A 17400-nucleotide genomic window follows, 5' to 3' on the forward strand; every position below is an offset into this window, starting at 1 on the left:
ACACTTTAAAGCTTCACGGTGGATTAAAAAGAGGCGAAGATATTATCCAGCAGGTTGAAAGTTGGAGAAGCGAGTCAAACAGGCATAATTTCTTTCTTAAAGGACAGTGGTTGCAGACTCAGTAGAAAGAAACTGAGGGGTCGCTAAGAGTCGGAAACGACTGAGTGACTTCACTTTCACTTTTCACTTTCATGCATTGGAGAAGGAAATGGCAATGCACTCTGGTGTTCTTGCCTGGAGAATCCCAGGGACAGCGGAGCCTGCTGGGCTGCTGTCTATGGGGTCGCACAGTGTCAGACACGACTGAAGCGACTTAGCAGCAGCAGCAGCAGAACCATTCCCTTCCTTCACTGTGGTGACTGGTGACACAAATCTATGCATCTGTTGAGATTCTAAAAGGACTGCTGGAAAAAAGAATCCAGGGGCAAGGCTGCGGTTAGAAATGGGCTGTGGGGCCAGTCGACGCCAAGGCTGATGGCTCACCTGCCACCCTGAGCTGTTCCCAAGTCAGGCCAGGAGCTGCCCCTGCTCCTAGATGTCAAGAATTCCTGGTGGCTGCCTGGGGTGTTGCCTGGTCCTTGGGTTTGGCGTGGGACACTGAGGGACCCGAGGGTTGCTGCCACCTGGAGATCAAGGCACTAGTTGTTGACTCGACTCCTCAGTCTGGACCTGAGGAGGAGCTGGAGGTCCCAGAGCTAGGACTGGGGTAGGACTCTGAATCTCCTCTCCAGGCCCCTTCCTCACCTGTCAAACCAACTGCTTGAAGACAGACGACTCCACCCATCTTTGCAACCTGAAGGTTTTGGGCCCATCAGGTTAGCATCCCACCTGTGCAGCCACCTGTACCTCAAAATTCAACTCCTCCACCGGGGCAGGAGGAACACTGCATCAGATGCAGATTCTTCCTCCAAACTGGACATGAGCTTTTATCCCAGGAGTGCGCGCTTCCTTCCCTCGATAGGTCTGTGCCTTGTGCTGCCCCTACATGGGATAAAGGACTAGACCTCCTTTTTCCTCAAGCCCTGCCCAGTTTCAGGTCAAACCTAAATGTCTGCAAAGTCCGTCTAGTCAAAGCTATGGCCTTTCCAGTAGTCATGTCTGGATGTGAGAGTTCAACTATAAAGAAAGCTGAGTGCTGAAAATTGATGCTTTCGAACTGTGTTGTTGGAGAAGACTCTGGAGATTCCCTTGGACTGCAGGGAGATCCAACCAGTCCATCCTAAAGGAAATCAGTCCTGAATATTCATTGGAAGGACTGATGCTGAAGCTGAAACTCCAATACTTTGGCCACTTGATGCGAAGAGAAGAATTGACTTATTGGAAAAGACCCTGATGCTGGGAAAGACTGAAGGCAGGAAAAGGGGACAACAGAGGATGAGATGGTTGGATGGCATCACCGACTCAATGGACATGAGTCGAGTAAACCGTGGACATGAGTTTGGGTGATGGACAGGGAGACCTGGCATGCTGCAGTCCATGGGGTCGCAAAGAGTCCGACACGACTGAGCTACTGAACTGAACTGAAATGTCCGCCAAGATCAGCCAGTCGTCACTGACGCACCCTCCGTGGAGCCCCTCCTGGGTGCTGGGGCGGGTGCCCTGCCTGCGCTCCAGAAACTCACAGATCAGGCTGGGGAGACAGGGTACTGGGAACCCGCCGTGAGGTCTTTGTGAGGCGTGGACAGATGGAGCCGGCCCCGGTCCGCAGTCACGAGGCTGTGAAAGAAACCCAGAAGTGAGCCAGACCTCCTCCTTCGCCCTTCTTTGCCCTTCTTCGCCCCGCCCCTTCCTCGCCCCGCCCCCTTCTTCACCCCGCCCCCTACTTCGCCCTGCCCACATGCGCGGGGAAACCCGGCGTCCAATCCAGGTTCTCTGCTCCGGGAATCAAACTGGACCACCATCAAGTCGCTGCTCTTCTCTTGAGTTTTCCTAGACGGGCGTGATGGGAGCTTGAGGCTGGGTGGGGGTGAGGGTGGGGTGGAGGGAGTGGCAGCATCACCCCTCCATCCCCCGCCCGGGGGTGGCGGTCACAGTGGGGAAAGGACACTTAAGGACTGTGCTGCACACGGAGCGAGGTGGGGGAGGGGGGAACAGGGCTCCTCCAAACCCCGAGGCAGGGATCAGGAACCCCGGCAGGAAGATGGGCCCAGGGCGGCAGCCGCAGGGCCTGGGTCCCACCCAGCCGTCCCGGGACCCAGGATGCGCTGCTGCGGGCGGGCTCTGGGGGGCGGCGGGGGGGAAGGGTGCTGGGGGTAGAAGCAGCAGGATAGGGAGAAGGGGGCCATTGCTGACCAGTCCTTGGCTCTCCCTCCAGTCACCGTGAGGGCCCATCTGACCGGATGGCTGATGACCCTGAAGAAGACCTTCGTCCTGGCGCCCAGCTCCGTGCTGCGGATCATTGTTCTCATCACCAGCCTCGTGGTCCTGCCCTACCTGGGGTACGTGTGAAGGTGGGGGAGGTGCGGGGGGAGCTATGGGATCCTGCTGCCACTGAGGCACTCTGTCCAGAAGGTTAAATCAGCTTTTTTTCCTTGGGAAATCCCCAAGCGTGTCTAGAGTTAGAAATGCTGAGTGATGCCTCGTTTCTCTGCCCAGGGGACCAGGTTGGAGGCTGTTGAGATCCATTCTAGAAAAGCACTTTCAGGGGCAGGCCCACCCACACAGTCAGCACTGAGCATCCACCGCGGTGTGGCGGGCAAGGGCAAGGTGAAAAACGCAAGGGAGCGAGCGAGGGTGTTGCCCTTGTTCTCAGGGATCCCCACTCTCCTGGGACCCCTTCTACTGGGAAACTGCACTCTACAGAGAGAAGGGGCAGGATGCTACGGGCACACGGGGCAGGTGGGAGACGTGCCCCTCCCCCAGCAGATGCTGAGCTGAGATCTGGAGCAGGAGTGGGAGTCGCAGGGCCCTGAGGGGGTCCCAGGCCGCTATCCCACCCAGGTGGAATATTTATTAGGTGCAGTGCTAACAGGCAGATCTCGAAGGCAATCGTTCGGCACCCCTGTCGCCTACACCTTGCCTGGGTTTTGGCTGGGTTTTGATTCTCTGTGCCTCCGCAGGGCTCTAACAGACAGATGCCCTTTGCGTTCTAATACCTAGGGTACACGGAGCCACCCTGGGCGTGGGCTCCCTCCTCGCGGGGTTTGTGGGAGAATCCACCATGGTCGCCATAGCAGCGTGCTACGTCTATCGGAAACAGGTGAGAGAGGGCGACAGAACGGTACCCCTGCCTGGCACGCCCCCTGGTGTGGGAGACAGGGGGAGGGGAGGGGAGGGCACCAGGAGGTGGTGTCCTCGGGCAGTGCCAGGTCTTCATAGATGATGGGAGGGGAGATGGGAGACAGGAGCCCCCCACCCCCGCCAGTGCCTCTCACAGAGCGCGGGACGCAGCCAACTCGCCAGTCACTCCGCTGAAAGGAACACGCGGACCTAAAAATGCAGCCTCGACGAGGTCGCCCCCAAACATGAATGAGATCCAAGTCCATGGCGAGGGGTCCCCTGAGACCTCTGCCACGCTGTGCTTCCCACCGCCGCCCCAGCCCCCCTGATGCGTCTTCTCTGGTCTAGAAAAAGAAGATGGAGAACGATTCGGCCGCCGAGGGGGAGGACTCGGCGATGACGGACATACCTCCGGCGGAGGAGGGCACGGACATCGTGGAGATGCGGGAGGAGCAGGAATGAGGCCGCCCCCCACCCCTCACCCCCCGGGCGGGAGCCGCAGGGACGGCCCAGGTGATGCCTCAGCGCCGCCATCTGCTCCTCCCCGACGTGTTTTCTTCCACTTCCTTTCTTTCTTTCTTTCTTTTTTTTTTTTTTTTAATTCATTTTTTGGTTTTTGTTTGGGTAACAAAAGAGGCCTTGATCTAAAGGTTTCACAGACACTCTGGCATACCGGGTGTGCCCACGCTCATGAAGGGACCTGTGGAACGGTCTCACCACTGCTTTGTGGAAACAAAAGAACTGACTTCATGCCCCCGCTTCGTGAAACCCCAAGGACATAGCCGCCTTGTAGTCGCCTCTCCCCCGCCCGTCCTCGGACAATCTCCACTTGGAACCAAAGGACCGCGGCTGTGCCGTCCAGCGCCCCCTCGGCCTCCAGCGCCCCCTCGGCCACCACCGCCCGGCAGGCCGCAGGCTCACCCTGTCCCCTCGCATCGCTCAAGAATCACCGGGGACAACTCGCTTCCGGGTCACATGGCTGTGCCAAGGGCTGTGGCCGAGGCCTCGCACCGTGGCGTCTTGAACCGTCTGCCACACCCGGGCCGAGGGCGGGGTCCGCCCGCAGCCCAGGGTGGCCGGCCGCGCTGAGGAATGGGTGTGCAAACGCGCTGGACCGACGGTCGGCCGGAAATAATCTCCGGCGGGCAGGTTAGAGGTGCCGGGGAGCAGCACACCGACAACACGCCAACGATAGCATTCCCCTGGCCGCTTCGTGGATCTGCGTGTGCGCTCGCTGTCACACCAGCCGTGTACATACGAGAGCTGCCTTGTCAAAGTTGTCCCAAAGCCTGTCCCCCATCAGCGCATCCCTGGGCATGAGTTTCCCCGAAGGCTTGTTTTTCACTCACCTTTCCTGAAGATGGCACTAAAGCAAGGGAGAAGGAGCATTCTAACTTTACATTTAGTCTTTATAAAGTGAACTGAAGCTTTAAGTCATAATCTAGCATTCTAATGCCAGATTGCTATGTCGTCGCTTTGGAAGTAGAATTATGACCTGGTCCTGCCATTCTTAGTCCTAACCCTGGGGTACAGGTAATTCCAAGTGTTCTGTACTCGCCCCTCACGTCATGAGAAAGCAAGACATTTTATAAACGACAGCAAAGTCACTATGTGATATTCCCTGAAATGACACATTTGAAATCCATTCAGTGCAGTATATTTTTCTAAGTTTTGGAAAGCGGGTTTTTTCTTTAAAAAATTATGGACACGGTTCACTAAATTCTTGATGTAGTCAAAATTCCTAGATGGAAAGAACCTAAACACAAAAATATTTTAAAGATATAAATATATACTGTATATGTTATGTAATTTATTTTAGGCTATAATACATTTCCTATTTTCGCATTTTCAATAAAATGTCTCTAATACAATACGGTGATTGCCTGTGTGCTCAACATACCTGCAGTGGAAACGTATTGTATTGATGAACAGTGTGTCTTGTTTGCAGAGGTTTTACAGTCTGTCATTTGTATACAAATGTAAGAGTCAGTCAGTGACAAGATAACTATTTTTCATTATGAGTAACAGGGGTGTAAATGGGTCAGCTGATGTAGACCATAATGGGAATAGAAATATACGCTCGCAGGGTAAAGAAGAAGAAGTCAAGCCTTTTGCGTTTATTGCTTTCAGTGCCATGTAATCATATCATTCCTCATAGAAAAAAGAATGTAAGGGCTCAGAGTCAGCCATGAACATTCACAGGGTTCGTTCACACGTCTGGACACCCAGTGACCGCTGGGGGACAAACTCTCATGGGCTTCCTCTGAGGGGTTTCTCCGCTTAGAATTAAGACGCATCGCTTCGGGGGTGGTTGCAGGGGGCAGATCTGAGAAGACGGGGGGAAGAATCTAATTGTATCGGCTTTTTTAAAATACATGACTAGAAAATTAAACGGCAGTATTTTTTAACATGTGTGACTAGTATTTCATGCTTGTGGGGTTGGAACCTAAACAGTACATTGAAAAAGCAAATCTGTTCCCTCCAGATCAGGACAGACCAGCTAGATTCTTCATTATGCAGCTAGAACACGGCATTATAACATCAGAGACATCTTTGGGGATAAAGAAGGACGGACTGTGGTATTTTGTCAGTGTTTTGGAAAACACAGGAAGGATGCCCAGACCCAGGCCACAGTGGCAGGGCAACAGTTGTGCAAAATCTCCCTCCTTGACGTGCACACCCCTCCTCCACGCCCTTGGGCTGCTTACATCACTCACGTCACAGCTTGGGCTCCCAGGAACGCACCTTAGCTTCTAAAGCAAAACCCACTGCCAGCAGGTTCTTCTGCAGTTGTTCTAACCAAGACAGACGGGAGAGGAAAGGGGATGAGTCTCCTTCCCACATTTCAGGGAGACGGCAGGGCACCCCTTTGACTTGGCCCCCCAAAGAAACATTCCCCCCAACATAGGTTTCTTTTCTCATGCACGTTACTCAGCTGACAGAGGGCACCATGCCTGGAGAGTCTCAGGTCAAGGACCATGGAAAGACCAGAAGTGGCTTTCTCAGTGGGGACCCATGCCTCGTAGATGCACAGGACCTAACACTGCAGGGCGTACAGCTGCTTTTATTTAGATGCTAAGAAGTGAGTGTGGACACTCACAGGGGTCTCCCCATCTTGAAGGCCTTTTCTGGGTCAGCTCCGGTCAAGAGCAGCTGGTCGTGAGGCCTCTGCTTTCTGGGGGGCACCGCTGAGGTCATTCTCAACGCATCTCTGTGGGCTCCGAGCCGGACCTCAGCATCCCTGGCATCGATGAGATACCACGATCTGAGCCAGGAGGGAGCCGTTCAGGCTTGCTCCAGCAAAGTCAGGACGGGAAGGGGCCTGCCAGCCACCACTCGGCTCAGGGCTCCTCGAAAGGTCTGCATACCGGTTTGCATGATGGCTGGGACCCCTCACTTGCTTGGCACTCTGTAATTTGGGCATGAAGGCTGCTGGTTTACATCACCGTGTATAAGAGCCAGGGGTGCCCACTCGCTGCCTGCCTCGGCTGCTCTTGTTCCAGAGTCCATCTTCTAGGTTTTGCATGTATGTTTTGTTTTGCTTCTTTTTTAAGCTCTAGCAGGTACTTTGGCTCTGGAAATGTCCAGAGACAGCCAATTATTCTCAGAAATGGAAACTTTCAGCATTGGTTGAAGATACGTCAAGTGGGACAAATAAACATGGCTACAGTAGTAAAAAGCACTTTGTTTATCACTCCCTGAGTTCTCCCAATATATAATGACAGGAGGCCCATGAGGAGAGAGGCCCAGGACTCCACTCTGGTCCAGCTCTCTAGAGCAGTCCAAGGCACCTCCCAGCCAGGGGCCAGCTCTGTGGTTCCCCCAGGAGCCTTGTGTGGTTTCTCTTGAGGTTAGGATAATCATTGCACATCCCTAACATCAGAAAAGTCATTCAATGACACCTTTAGAGCAAGCATAAAAGTTAACGGCTTCCTACCCTCCTGACTCATCCTCTTTTGGGGGTCTTCTGGAAGGAAGGGGTAGGGGGAGATGCACATTTTTGTACCCTTAATTCCCAGAAACACATCTGTTTAAACACGCAATAGTTCTCTGACTGGATTCTTTTTCTTACTTCAAACTGAAGCGAGAGAGACTGAGCAAGTATTTATATTGTTGTATCAAATGACATTATCTTGAAAAATATTTTCTTATATTAAAAAAACTTTTTTTCTCCATCTGTAACTATGCAGACCAGTGGCCAAGACAGCATGAACTAGGTGAAATTGCTTAGTCATATCCGACTCTTTGCAACCCCATGGACTGTAGCCCACCAGGCTCCTCCATCCATGGAATTTTCCAGGCAAGAGTATTGGAGTGGGTTGCTGTTTCCTTCTCCAGGGGGTCTTCCTGACTCAGGGATTGAACCCGGGTCTCCCGCATTGCAGGCAGACGCTTTACCGTCTGAGCCACCAGGGAAGCCCACAGCATGAACTGTGCTGTACCAATTAGCCACGGTTTCTGCCTTTTTGCAGGTCTGTGCATGCTCAGTCGCTTCAGTCATGTCCGACTCTTTGCAACACTATGGACTGTAGCCCGCCTGGCTCCTCTGTCCATGGGATTCTCCAGGCAAGAATACTGAAATAGATTGCCATATCCTCCTCCAGAGCATCTTCCTGACCCAGGAATCAAACCCACGTCTCTTATGTTTCCTGAGCCACCGGGGACGCCCCTTTGCAAGTGAGCTGACCTCTAAACTTAGGATGAAGTCTTCATCAATCAAAACTGCATGGTCTAGGAAAGAAGCTATCACGTTCTAAGTCCTAAATCTTTTTTTTTTTTTTAAGAATATAACCAAAATTTCAAGGAGCAAGGCTTTATAGCTCACGGCAATTTGTAAGTGTTGAGATGTCTGGGTTCACGTGTAGCCCATCCCTGAAAGGAGGCTCCTGCCTGCCCCCTTCCAAGACACCCATCCCCAGGCATGGCCCCCACTAGGCTCTTTCATAAAAAGCATTTGAAGCGTAGGAGAGCATGTTTTTGAGCAACATGTCTGGTGAACTGTCAGGATGCTCTTCAGGGGGGTTATCTGGGGTCTCTATTTCTGTTCTTCGAGCAGCAAAACATCACGTGGCTCATCAGCTGATCTAACCACACATGAAACAGGATGTCAAGAGAAAATCAAAGAAAAATACACAAAAAGACCCTGTTGCCCTTTTAAAGGTTAAATGTCTAAAATTAACTACCTAAATGTGCACAATGATAAACATGTAATTACATAATCAGAATAGCCCACACCAACACTCCGAAGTCAGAAAACATGTAGCAAATTACAGTTTGCTGTCTGATCTCATAAGGGAAGAGGAGATGGTGCGATCTCATTTGAACATTTCACTTTCTCCTCCAGACAGGAGGCTAGTATCATCTTTTGTACTCTGGTTATTATCATCTCTTGTACTCTGAGCAAAGAAGAGCACCAAAGATGAGTGTCCGAAGTCTTCTAATTTTTTTAAATCATCTTCGTTCAGTCCAAGGGGTTCCAGAAGAATTTTTTTTTCTGCTTCATTTGCAATCAAGCAGGGTCTCTGAAAGACTGTGTAAGATCCATGCACTTTTATAAATGGCTGTCAGCTACCCACGGCTTCAGCTCATGTTTCTGTTTGGTGTTTCTTTTTAAATTAGGAGATTAACCTAAAGTGCGCTTTACTAGCAAGATGTGGCCTCGGTGTCTGCAATCCATATATGTAAACAGAAACTCACAAGAGCCAGAATGCCTTTCTCTCTCCAGGATACATGGATTCCTTAGGTTAAAGAAGGGGGAGATGGGGAGAAACCTGCTAAAATTCTTTTACCATCAACTGTCTGGCTTCGTGGAAATTCAGTGATGTCTGGAGATCGGTCGTTACTAAGATTTAGAGGCAGATGTGCATCAACCATGGGCCAGGGACAGGAAAGGGTGCCTTCGGGGTGGAAAACTCCAGCCCAGGTGGACTCTGGCTCCCTGAAGTTGTGGGGCCATGAATGTGGGGGACCCACAGTCTGGATGAACTGGATACTGAAGAAGTTCAAGCCACCCTGCTGGAACCAAGGAGGTTCAGGGTTCACATCGACTCTAGCCTCCCAGCCCCTGACGCATGGACCAGTCACCTGGAAGCAAGCCACGCCCCCAGGGGCACCACATTCACAAGGCTTGTGGGCAAATACACTGATTCCGTGCTTTATTTGGTTTGCTTAGTGATGTACTCAGAAGGCAAGTATCTAAAGCTAGAATGACCAATAAACCAGTCACAGAGCTTCGGGAATCTTGACAGAGCCACAGATGGGATTCTGTTCAACACTGACACGCCTGTGCTCGCTCATTTAACGAGACCTTCCAGATCACACCACTCACACCTCTCCAGCCTCATGTTGGTCCCCTGGATAATGAGAGGCTCAGGCCATTATTGCTAAAGCTCCTTCCTCATCTAACAGTCTATTGTAAGAGCTATGCTGTAGAACATGGTATGGGGTCCTCCAATGGAAAAATACAATTACCTCTTTTTTTGTTTCAGATCTGAACATTAGCAGCAATCCAGATTATTTTTTAATGAAACAAAATGTACTAGGAGTCATTTTTCTAAATGTGGCTGTCAGTTTATAGGCTTTTCAGTTTCTTATCAAAACTGGGGGTTTAATTTAAACTGTTGAAACCAATCTCATTAAAATATTTGCACAGCTTTGATTAAAACTGATTGCAGAGGTCAGTATAAAATATAAGTTGCATTTAAACAAGTGCTGTGTATGTACTAAATAGATGTCAGTTTTTGCATTGTTAAGAGAGTTTATATGTGCTTTTCTTGGGAGGAGGGGTACTTTTTTGCGAGAGGAGGAAATCTGTGCTCATATACTGTCAAATAGCTTTCAAATAATTTTTACTTTAAGTAAAACTTAAACGGTTGGCATATGATTGAGATTGCTTTCAGTTTCTTGATTTTCTTAATCTAACCATTAGTCTGTTCACATACCCCAGAGTATGTGGTTTCCTAATCCTGACTACAATTTCCCTTTTTTGCCAAAAGTACAGGAGATATTCAAACTTCTCCCTTTGCCTTGGTAGCTGAAACCTCTGCCCACTGGTATATTTCCCCGAACTCTGTCTTATTTAAATATGACCTATTTCTTCAAAGTTTAATCCGTATTAAAATGAATTTTTACTTCCCATCACGGCAGTAATATTGAAAGCTCTTCTCTGAGGCCTGGCTTCTCCCCACCCCTTCTAGAATGGGGATACCAGATGGCCAGTACGTTGGAGGAACAGAAGGTGAAAACCCTTTCTGCCCACATCTAAGGAATCCTGCTCTTAGCAGTCTTTATGCGTAAAGCAATTTTCTTTCAACCCTGACGTCTTAACCTCAAAGAATGAAGGCTCTCATATTTTTAACCTAGGAAAGATTATGTAGAGTATGAGATTTTGCTTTAAATATGTATATATTTATTTATTTGGCTGCAGCACGTGGGATCCTCAGTGGAGGCCTGAGGGAGGATCTAGTTCTCTGACCAGGGATTGAACCCTGGACTCCCTGCATTGGGAGCATGGAGTCTCAGCCACTGGACCACCGGGGGAGTCCTGAGAACGTGCTTTATTATCTGCCTGTAATCAGCAAGGATGCTAGCCTGCTACCAACTCACTTGAGATCACATATTTTCTTTACTATTTCTTTACCTCTTTGAGTTAAATCCCGGATCTCAGTGTGACCTCTAGCATGCTTCCCCACGACCGCCTCTAATGTGACACGAAGTCTAAGCGGCCATGCTTCTTTCCACCCACACACTTGGGATGCAGCGTGGCTTCCTTCCAGGCTGTGATGTCAGGATGTGCAGCCGTGCTGACCTAAGCATCGTCAGTTTTCCCCGTGGGGAGCAGTCCTGCCACAAGGGACAAATCTGCCCCTTCTCACTCTTTCTCCTGATGCCCCAGGTGAATCACATTATCACTGTCCCAGAAACCTCCTCCACGACCCCCATCCCCTGCCAGTGGGGTCCCCCAGCCCTGATCAGTTTCCCAGCTAGTTTCTCGCTCAGCCGTCCCTCTGCCTGCATCTTCTCTGGTCCCACTGGCTCAGCTCAGGGGTTCTTGTCACCTAAGGAAACTTTCCCTTCTCCGGGCCTCAGGCTCCCCCTGGGCAATGATGTAAACACTTCCCAGAGTTCTGCAGTGCGCAACCAGCACAGCCACTCCCAGCAGCCTGCAAGCCCCTGCCTCCCCATCCCCCGCACGTTGCAGAGGACCTCTAGTGTCCACGTGGTTGTTGTTTAGTCGCTCAGTCATGTCCAGCTCTTTGCAACCCCATGGACTCTATGTAGCCCATCAGGTTCCTCTCTCCATGGGATTTCCCAGGCAACAGTACTGGAATGGCTGCCATTTTCTCCTCCAAGGGATCTTTCTGACCCAGGGATTGAACCTGTGCCTCCTGCGGTGGCAGACAGGTTCTTTACTACTGAGCCAGCAGGGAAGCCCTTCTAGTGTTCCTACTTGTCTTCATTACCTTCTGCCCCCAACAAGCTCCAGGCTTCTTCCTGGACAACTCAAGCCAGTAAATACCATGCTAATTTCACAGCTCAGTACACTGGTCTTTGCACAAAAGGAACAAAAGAAATGAGGAGCTGTGAGTCCTAGTTCCATCTCTGCTGCTTATCAGCTGTGAGCCAGGCAAGTTACTGGGTGACTCTGGATCGGCCTCTTCTGCTCTACTGACAGAACGGGATCTTCTCTAGTTCTCATCCACTGCAACATCAGGATTTGCAGAGCCGTCGACGGCGGCACACGAAGACGAGGGTGCACGTCTGCTGAGCTTCCAAGCAGTTTGGAAGTGCCCCAGCCAAGAAATCTATGAACGTCATGCCAGCTGCTTTCAACAGAGAGAAACTACTAGAGCTTTACAGAACAAAACAAAGACTAATCTTACGTTTGTGTGTGCTAAGTCGCTTCAGTCACATCTGACTCCTTGTGACCCTATGGACCTTACGGCTCCTCTGTCCATGGGATTCTCCAGGCAAGAACACTGGAGTGGGTTGCCATGCCCTCCTCCAGGGGATCTTCCCCACCTAGAGATCAAACCTGTGTTTCTTAGGCCTCCTGCTTTGGTAGCTGGGTCCTTTACCACTAGAGCCACGGGGGAAGCCCATTTTAGGTTCAGAACCATTGAATTCAAAGACCAAAAATAGAATGAACAAATAGAACAGTTCTCATCTAACTTCACATTATACTCCATATTAAAATGCTTTTCATTTGCTTCCTGTACCAGGCTCTCTTGCTTTAAAGGTAAATAGCTGAAGAGAGCTGGCTGTGGTCAGCTCCAGTCTCCCCCAGTCCCGGGGCCCTGTCAGGACAGACGCTCCAATTCATGGGTGATGGGGTCAAAACGCGATTTCTGCCTCATGCCTGGCAACGCCACATCCTAGCTCAGCTCTATACTTCTGCCCGTCCCCCAGTGCAGCCACAGTGCAGACGTCAGCTGCCTTCTTCACTCTCCGCTGTGTTTCTTCAAAGCTATCTAACTCCATCTAATTCCTTAAAAAGACTCGGAGCGGCATCCACAGCCCAGGCCCCAGACCTGCTCCCTTCTCAGTTGGAATCTAGTCCTACTCGCCTTGGGTGACCTAACTTGGGCCTGCTTCCAACTCCAAGGGCACGCTGGGGATCCCCGGGGCTGTTTTGCCAGCCCTGACTTGTTCCAGACCTGCAGTCCAGTCACCACTCAACCCATCCTCAGAGGGGTCCCCCAGGGACCTTGGCACCCTCCCCCCACCACCCCTCCCACGCTGTCTGCAGACTAGATGAATCACATGAGCACCCACCCAGAAACCAGCCCACACTGCGTCCCGCCCCTCCCTCAGTCAAGTCACTCACCCTGGTGATTCTCTCTCCCCCAGCATTGCTCACTCCTCTCCCTTCCTCTGTAGCCTCACCGCTTAGTTCAGGGGCTCCTGGTCAACTAAGGCCTGGATGCTAAAGGCCTCCAAAATAGTTTTCCTTCTCCAAGCTCACATGTCTTCCTGGACCATGAATACAACCGTTCCTAGCAGCCTGCCCACCTCCTCCCACCCCACCTCACCCTGCTCCTCCAGACTGGCCCTCCCTCTCTCTCACTAGGCATTGGGGGTGTCATAAGAAGGACTCTGCACTCACCTGGGTGGGCATCATGCTGAGTCTGGGTGACATGCAGTAAACAAGGGCCCGGCCAGAAAGGGGGATGCTAACACCCATGGAGAAGCAGCAACAAAAAATAGGGACCCCCTGATGGTGGCCAGGCCCTCGGCTCCAAGCTTCGTAAGGCCACGCCTCCTTCTCACGCCCGTTTCCACTTTCATCCCTCATTCACCATGAGGGCATCAAAGGCCCAATAGGAGATATTTTAAAAAGAGAATTTGTTAAAAAAAAAAAAAAAAAGAGAGAGAGAGAGAGAATTTGTAGAGATGGTTTCTGTGCAGAATTTCACTGATCTCTTTCTCCCCTCAGGGGTGTGTGTGCACACGTGTGTGATGGGGGAGAGGATGGAGAGGTCTCTTGACACCTTAGGCCTAAGGGCAGGGCTCGAGAGGAGACACTCAGTGAACTTGAGATGGGCCCCTACAATGATGGGCACTCAGTGAACAGGTGTCCTCCAGGATGGTCAGATCTGACAGAAGAGAGTCACTGGAGAAGGGGCCCGTGCCGCGTTTGATGACAGCAGGTGCCAAGGTCTTTCCTGTGAACCAGGTCTGGCCCGCACAGATCAACCAGCTGACCCAGGGGGGTGTCTGAGGTCCTGACAGGGGTGAACAGGGCTCAGAAAGAGAGGCTGGAGGTGACACTGGATTCTTGGAGCTGCAAAGGAGGAAGTGGCGGGCCAGGGGAGGGACCCTCAGCCACTGCACAGGAACGGCCGAGGAGAGGCCCTGAGCTAGGGGCAGAGGGGTCTCCAAGATCTCTGGAATCACCTGGTGTGGGAAGGAAGGGACAAGAGCTGAGCCCAGGCAGGCCTGGGAGTAAGGCTGGTGCAAGACAGCAACTATGAAGAGAGATCTCTTACCATCCTCCCTCCCAGCCTCCTTCCTCCTGCTCCAGCTCCAGACAGGGCAGGAAGTGATGAGCAATTCTACCCCGACACGCCCCCCCACCCGGTCCAGCTGATCTGTGCAAGGGGCAGGCAGGGTAAGGGAGGAGGGAACCGGACGGGTGGGGAGAGGAGGCCTGAACCAGCTCATCTCACAGCCCTGGTTTTGGCAGGAGCCTGCCCAGAGCAGACATTCTTTGGTGAATGAATGAAGTCACTCACACCTTCCTCCCCCGAACATGCTCTGATCCCTTGTCCCCCACATAACAGCCCTATTTCCTGCAGCCTTTCTCACCTCCAAATCCCCTCTTTCTGTCACTAAGGTCAATCCCTCCACGAACTAAGATAACCTGAGCCAGTTCCTGTCACTTGCCACGGATCCCTGGGAGCCCCATGCTGGACTTCCCTGCTGGAAGCTCCCAGCCCTTAATCTGTGAAATACAGATGGGAAAGCCAAAAGTATTCTCACACACAACTGCCTAGTGAGCAAATATAACCACTGGGCAAAGCGCACGAGCAGAAGGCTCTCAGAAAATGACCCATGAACAGCTTCTACAAAAGGGAAGCGGGCTTCCTCAAGGGAAGGAACACACACTGAAAGACCACCTATCGACTCAGCAAAGATCAAAGTCTGACGGAGCTCAGTGTCGGCAAGGGCCTAAAGAAACTTGCACTCCTGCTCTGCAGTGAAATATCAGTCAGCGGCATTTCTACAGAGGACAGTCTGGCGAGATGTTTCAAGCTCACACTCAGCTAGCAAAGAGGTTCACGTCATGGGCAAAGCACGTAAAAAAGCAAGGCAGGGAAGAAATACCACTGACCCACAAATACCTAGGAAAAATGTTCACCATTATGAGCATCAAAAGCATTAAATGTCTCTTTTCATTTTTTTTTTCTTGCCAGGTGGTCAAAGTTTAAAGTTAAAATACCCCTAGTGTCACCCAAGAGACAATGAAGCAGGATCAGTTGATGAGGGTGAAATTCAGAAACTTTTTTGAGGGAAGGTTGGAAGAGCCTTGAACTGGGTCAATTTAGAGATGCATAAAAAGACTCATGAATGACAAGGCTCATTATAGCACTATCATAACTGAGAACACTGGAAATAGTCAATGGTGTTAATTACCTAGAATTTTTTTTTAACCTCAGAGTGTATCACAACTCCTCACCATCTAGCACAAATAGGATGTGATCTCCACGAACATGGAAGACAATGCCCATGGTGTGTTTGCTTTTGATTTTCTCAGCATTCTCTCTGATGCCCCAAGGAGCGCCCAGCATGGCAGCGTTTTCTGCTGTAATTACGTTTGGATTTGGGGAAGATGGCCGTAGACGGGTACTTGGAAGACAGAACCCTCAGCTTTACTGAATAATCCAAATTGTAGCAGAGAATGAAAAACCACCATCATCAGACCTCCCAGCTATTCTTGGGAGGATCTTACAAGGGTGCAGGGCTGGGGGCTGCAAGGTGGTGAGAAGGCAGCAGAAACATCCTCCTTCAGCCCGAGGGAGCTAAAGAGAGGGTCACCCCAGGCTGGCCCACCCCAGAGCCAAATCAGCTTTGCCTCTGGGGCTGTGCTGAGGGCCGGGAGTCTGGAGGGTTCCCTCCAGAGCCAGCAAGTCAGAAGGTGACTACCAGGCCACTCCCACCAAGCCCAGAACAGAGGTGGGGGTAGGAGGAGTGGGAAGGGGAGACAATTTGGAGAATCTGCAGAAAGAGTGCCGAGATTCCAAGCGAGGAGCAAGGCTAAGTGTGAACACAACTGTGTGTGCTGTGTGCATTCAGTTGTGTCCAACCCTGCGACCCCATGGACTGTAGCCCCCCAGGCTCCTCTGTCCACAGGATCCTCCAGGCAATACTGTATATACATATAAACGCTCTCATGTTATATACACAAAACAAGGCTGGTACTTGCTTCATCACTTGATGGCTGTAATTCCGGAGGGCGTCCCCAGGATCCATAGCCTGGGGCCCTGTTTCTCTCCACACTTCCCACCATGGGGATGAGGGGGGTGGGGGTGGGAGGCGCAGGCATGGAGAAACCAGGCCTGAAACACTGCCCTCGAAATTGAGACGAGTCTCACGACACAGGAGAGGCGGGAGAAGTGTATTTACGTCAGACTTTTAGTTCACTGGGCTTCCCTGAGAGCTCAGTTGGTCAAGAATCCACCTGCCATGCAAGAAACCCCAGTTCGATTTCTGGGTTGGGAAGATCCTCTGGAGAAGGGATAGGCTACCCACTCCAGTATTCTTGGGCTTCCCTTGTGGCTCAGCTGGTAAAGAATCTGCCTGCAATGTGGGGAACCTGGGTTTGATCCCTGGGTTGGGAAGATGCCCCAAAGAAGCAAAAGGCTACCCACTCCAGTATTCTGGCCTGGAGAATTCCATGGACTGCAGAGTCCATGGGGTCCCAGAGTTGGACACGACTGAGCGACTTTCACTTTCTTTCACTTTAGTTCATTACCCAACTGAACGGGGCACTGAAGGAAGAAGAGCCTGCTGTTACTTTTCAGCCTGGGATTGCCTTTGCTGCCCCTCACCAGCCTGGCACTACTGCTCTCTGGATGCTTGGCACCTAAGTGGCGGGTCTTCAGAAGCACAGCACCGTTTTGTAGACTGTTCTTTGACTCACAGGAAGGCAGGGGCCGGCTCATTCTCTAACCCCCAGAATACCTTTGAAAGCCGACAGTCTTTCAGTGGCCGCCTGACTCATATACAGTGTTAGGTTCTTGCAATCGCATAGGTGGGTACATTTCCATCCATCAGTCTAGATGGTTCTTGAACCCCTAAGAATGCTACACACACCGCGGGCCTCTCCTTGGCGAACACTCAGCCAAGGCTGTGTCTGGATGGTGCCTGCAGCCCTGCCATGCAGGCCTAGGAGATGCACCTGAAGCCTCCGTGAAGGGCTTGCACCTCGATTCACCCCCCACTCACCACGGAACAGGCGGTGTGGAGGTGAGGACTGAGACGAGGAAATGGGGTAACTGGCCCAGCTCCCCAAGTAGCCGGTGATAGGACTATTTGACTGAATCCAGGCCCAAGACAAAACCTAATTTAGGGAGTGATCATGTCCTAGGAGTTCAGCACCAAAAGGTCGTCAGGCATCACAGGTCTGTCCTGGCAGTGCTGGAAAGTTAAAGCACCAAACCTCAATCTCCCAGGTCCTCA

At 51.3% G+C, this 17400-nt stretch overlaps 1 protein-coding gene across 1 annotated transcript in view; it reads left to right on the forward strand.

Moving 5' to 3' along the window:
• The window catches only part of ANKH (ANKH inorganic pyrophosphate transport regulator), a 168335-nt gene extending 162708 nt beyond the window's left edge, over positions 1 to 5627 (forward strand). The window contains exons 10-12 of the mRNA XM_069556067.1: positions 2315 to 2438; positions 3100 to 3199; positions 3568 to 5627. Coding sequence (XP_069412168.1) covers positions 2315 to 2438; positions 3100 to 3199; positions 3568 to 3681 — 338 coding nt within the window. The 3' untranslated portion in view covers positions 3682 to 5627. The remainder of the gene's footprint in view (positions 1 to 2314; positions 2439 to 3099; positions 3200 to 3567) is intronic.
• Positions 5628 to 17400: the final 11773 nt, after the last annotated feature.

This window comes from Ovis canadensis, chromosome 16 (assembly GCF_042477335.2).
Source record: "Ovis canadensis isolate MfBH-ARS-UI-01 breed Bighorn chromosome 16, ARS-UI_OviCan_v2, whole genome shotgun sequence".
NCBI lineage: Eukaryota > Metazoa > Chordata > Mammalia > Artiodactyla > Bovidae > Ovis > Ovis canadensis.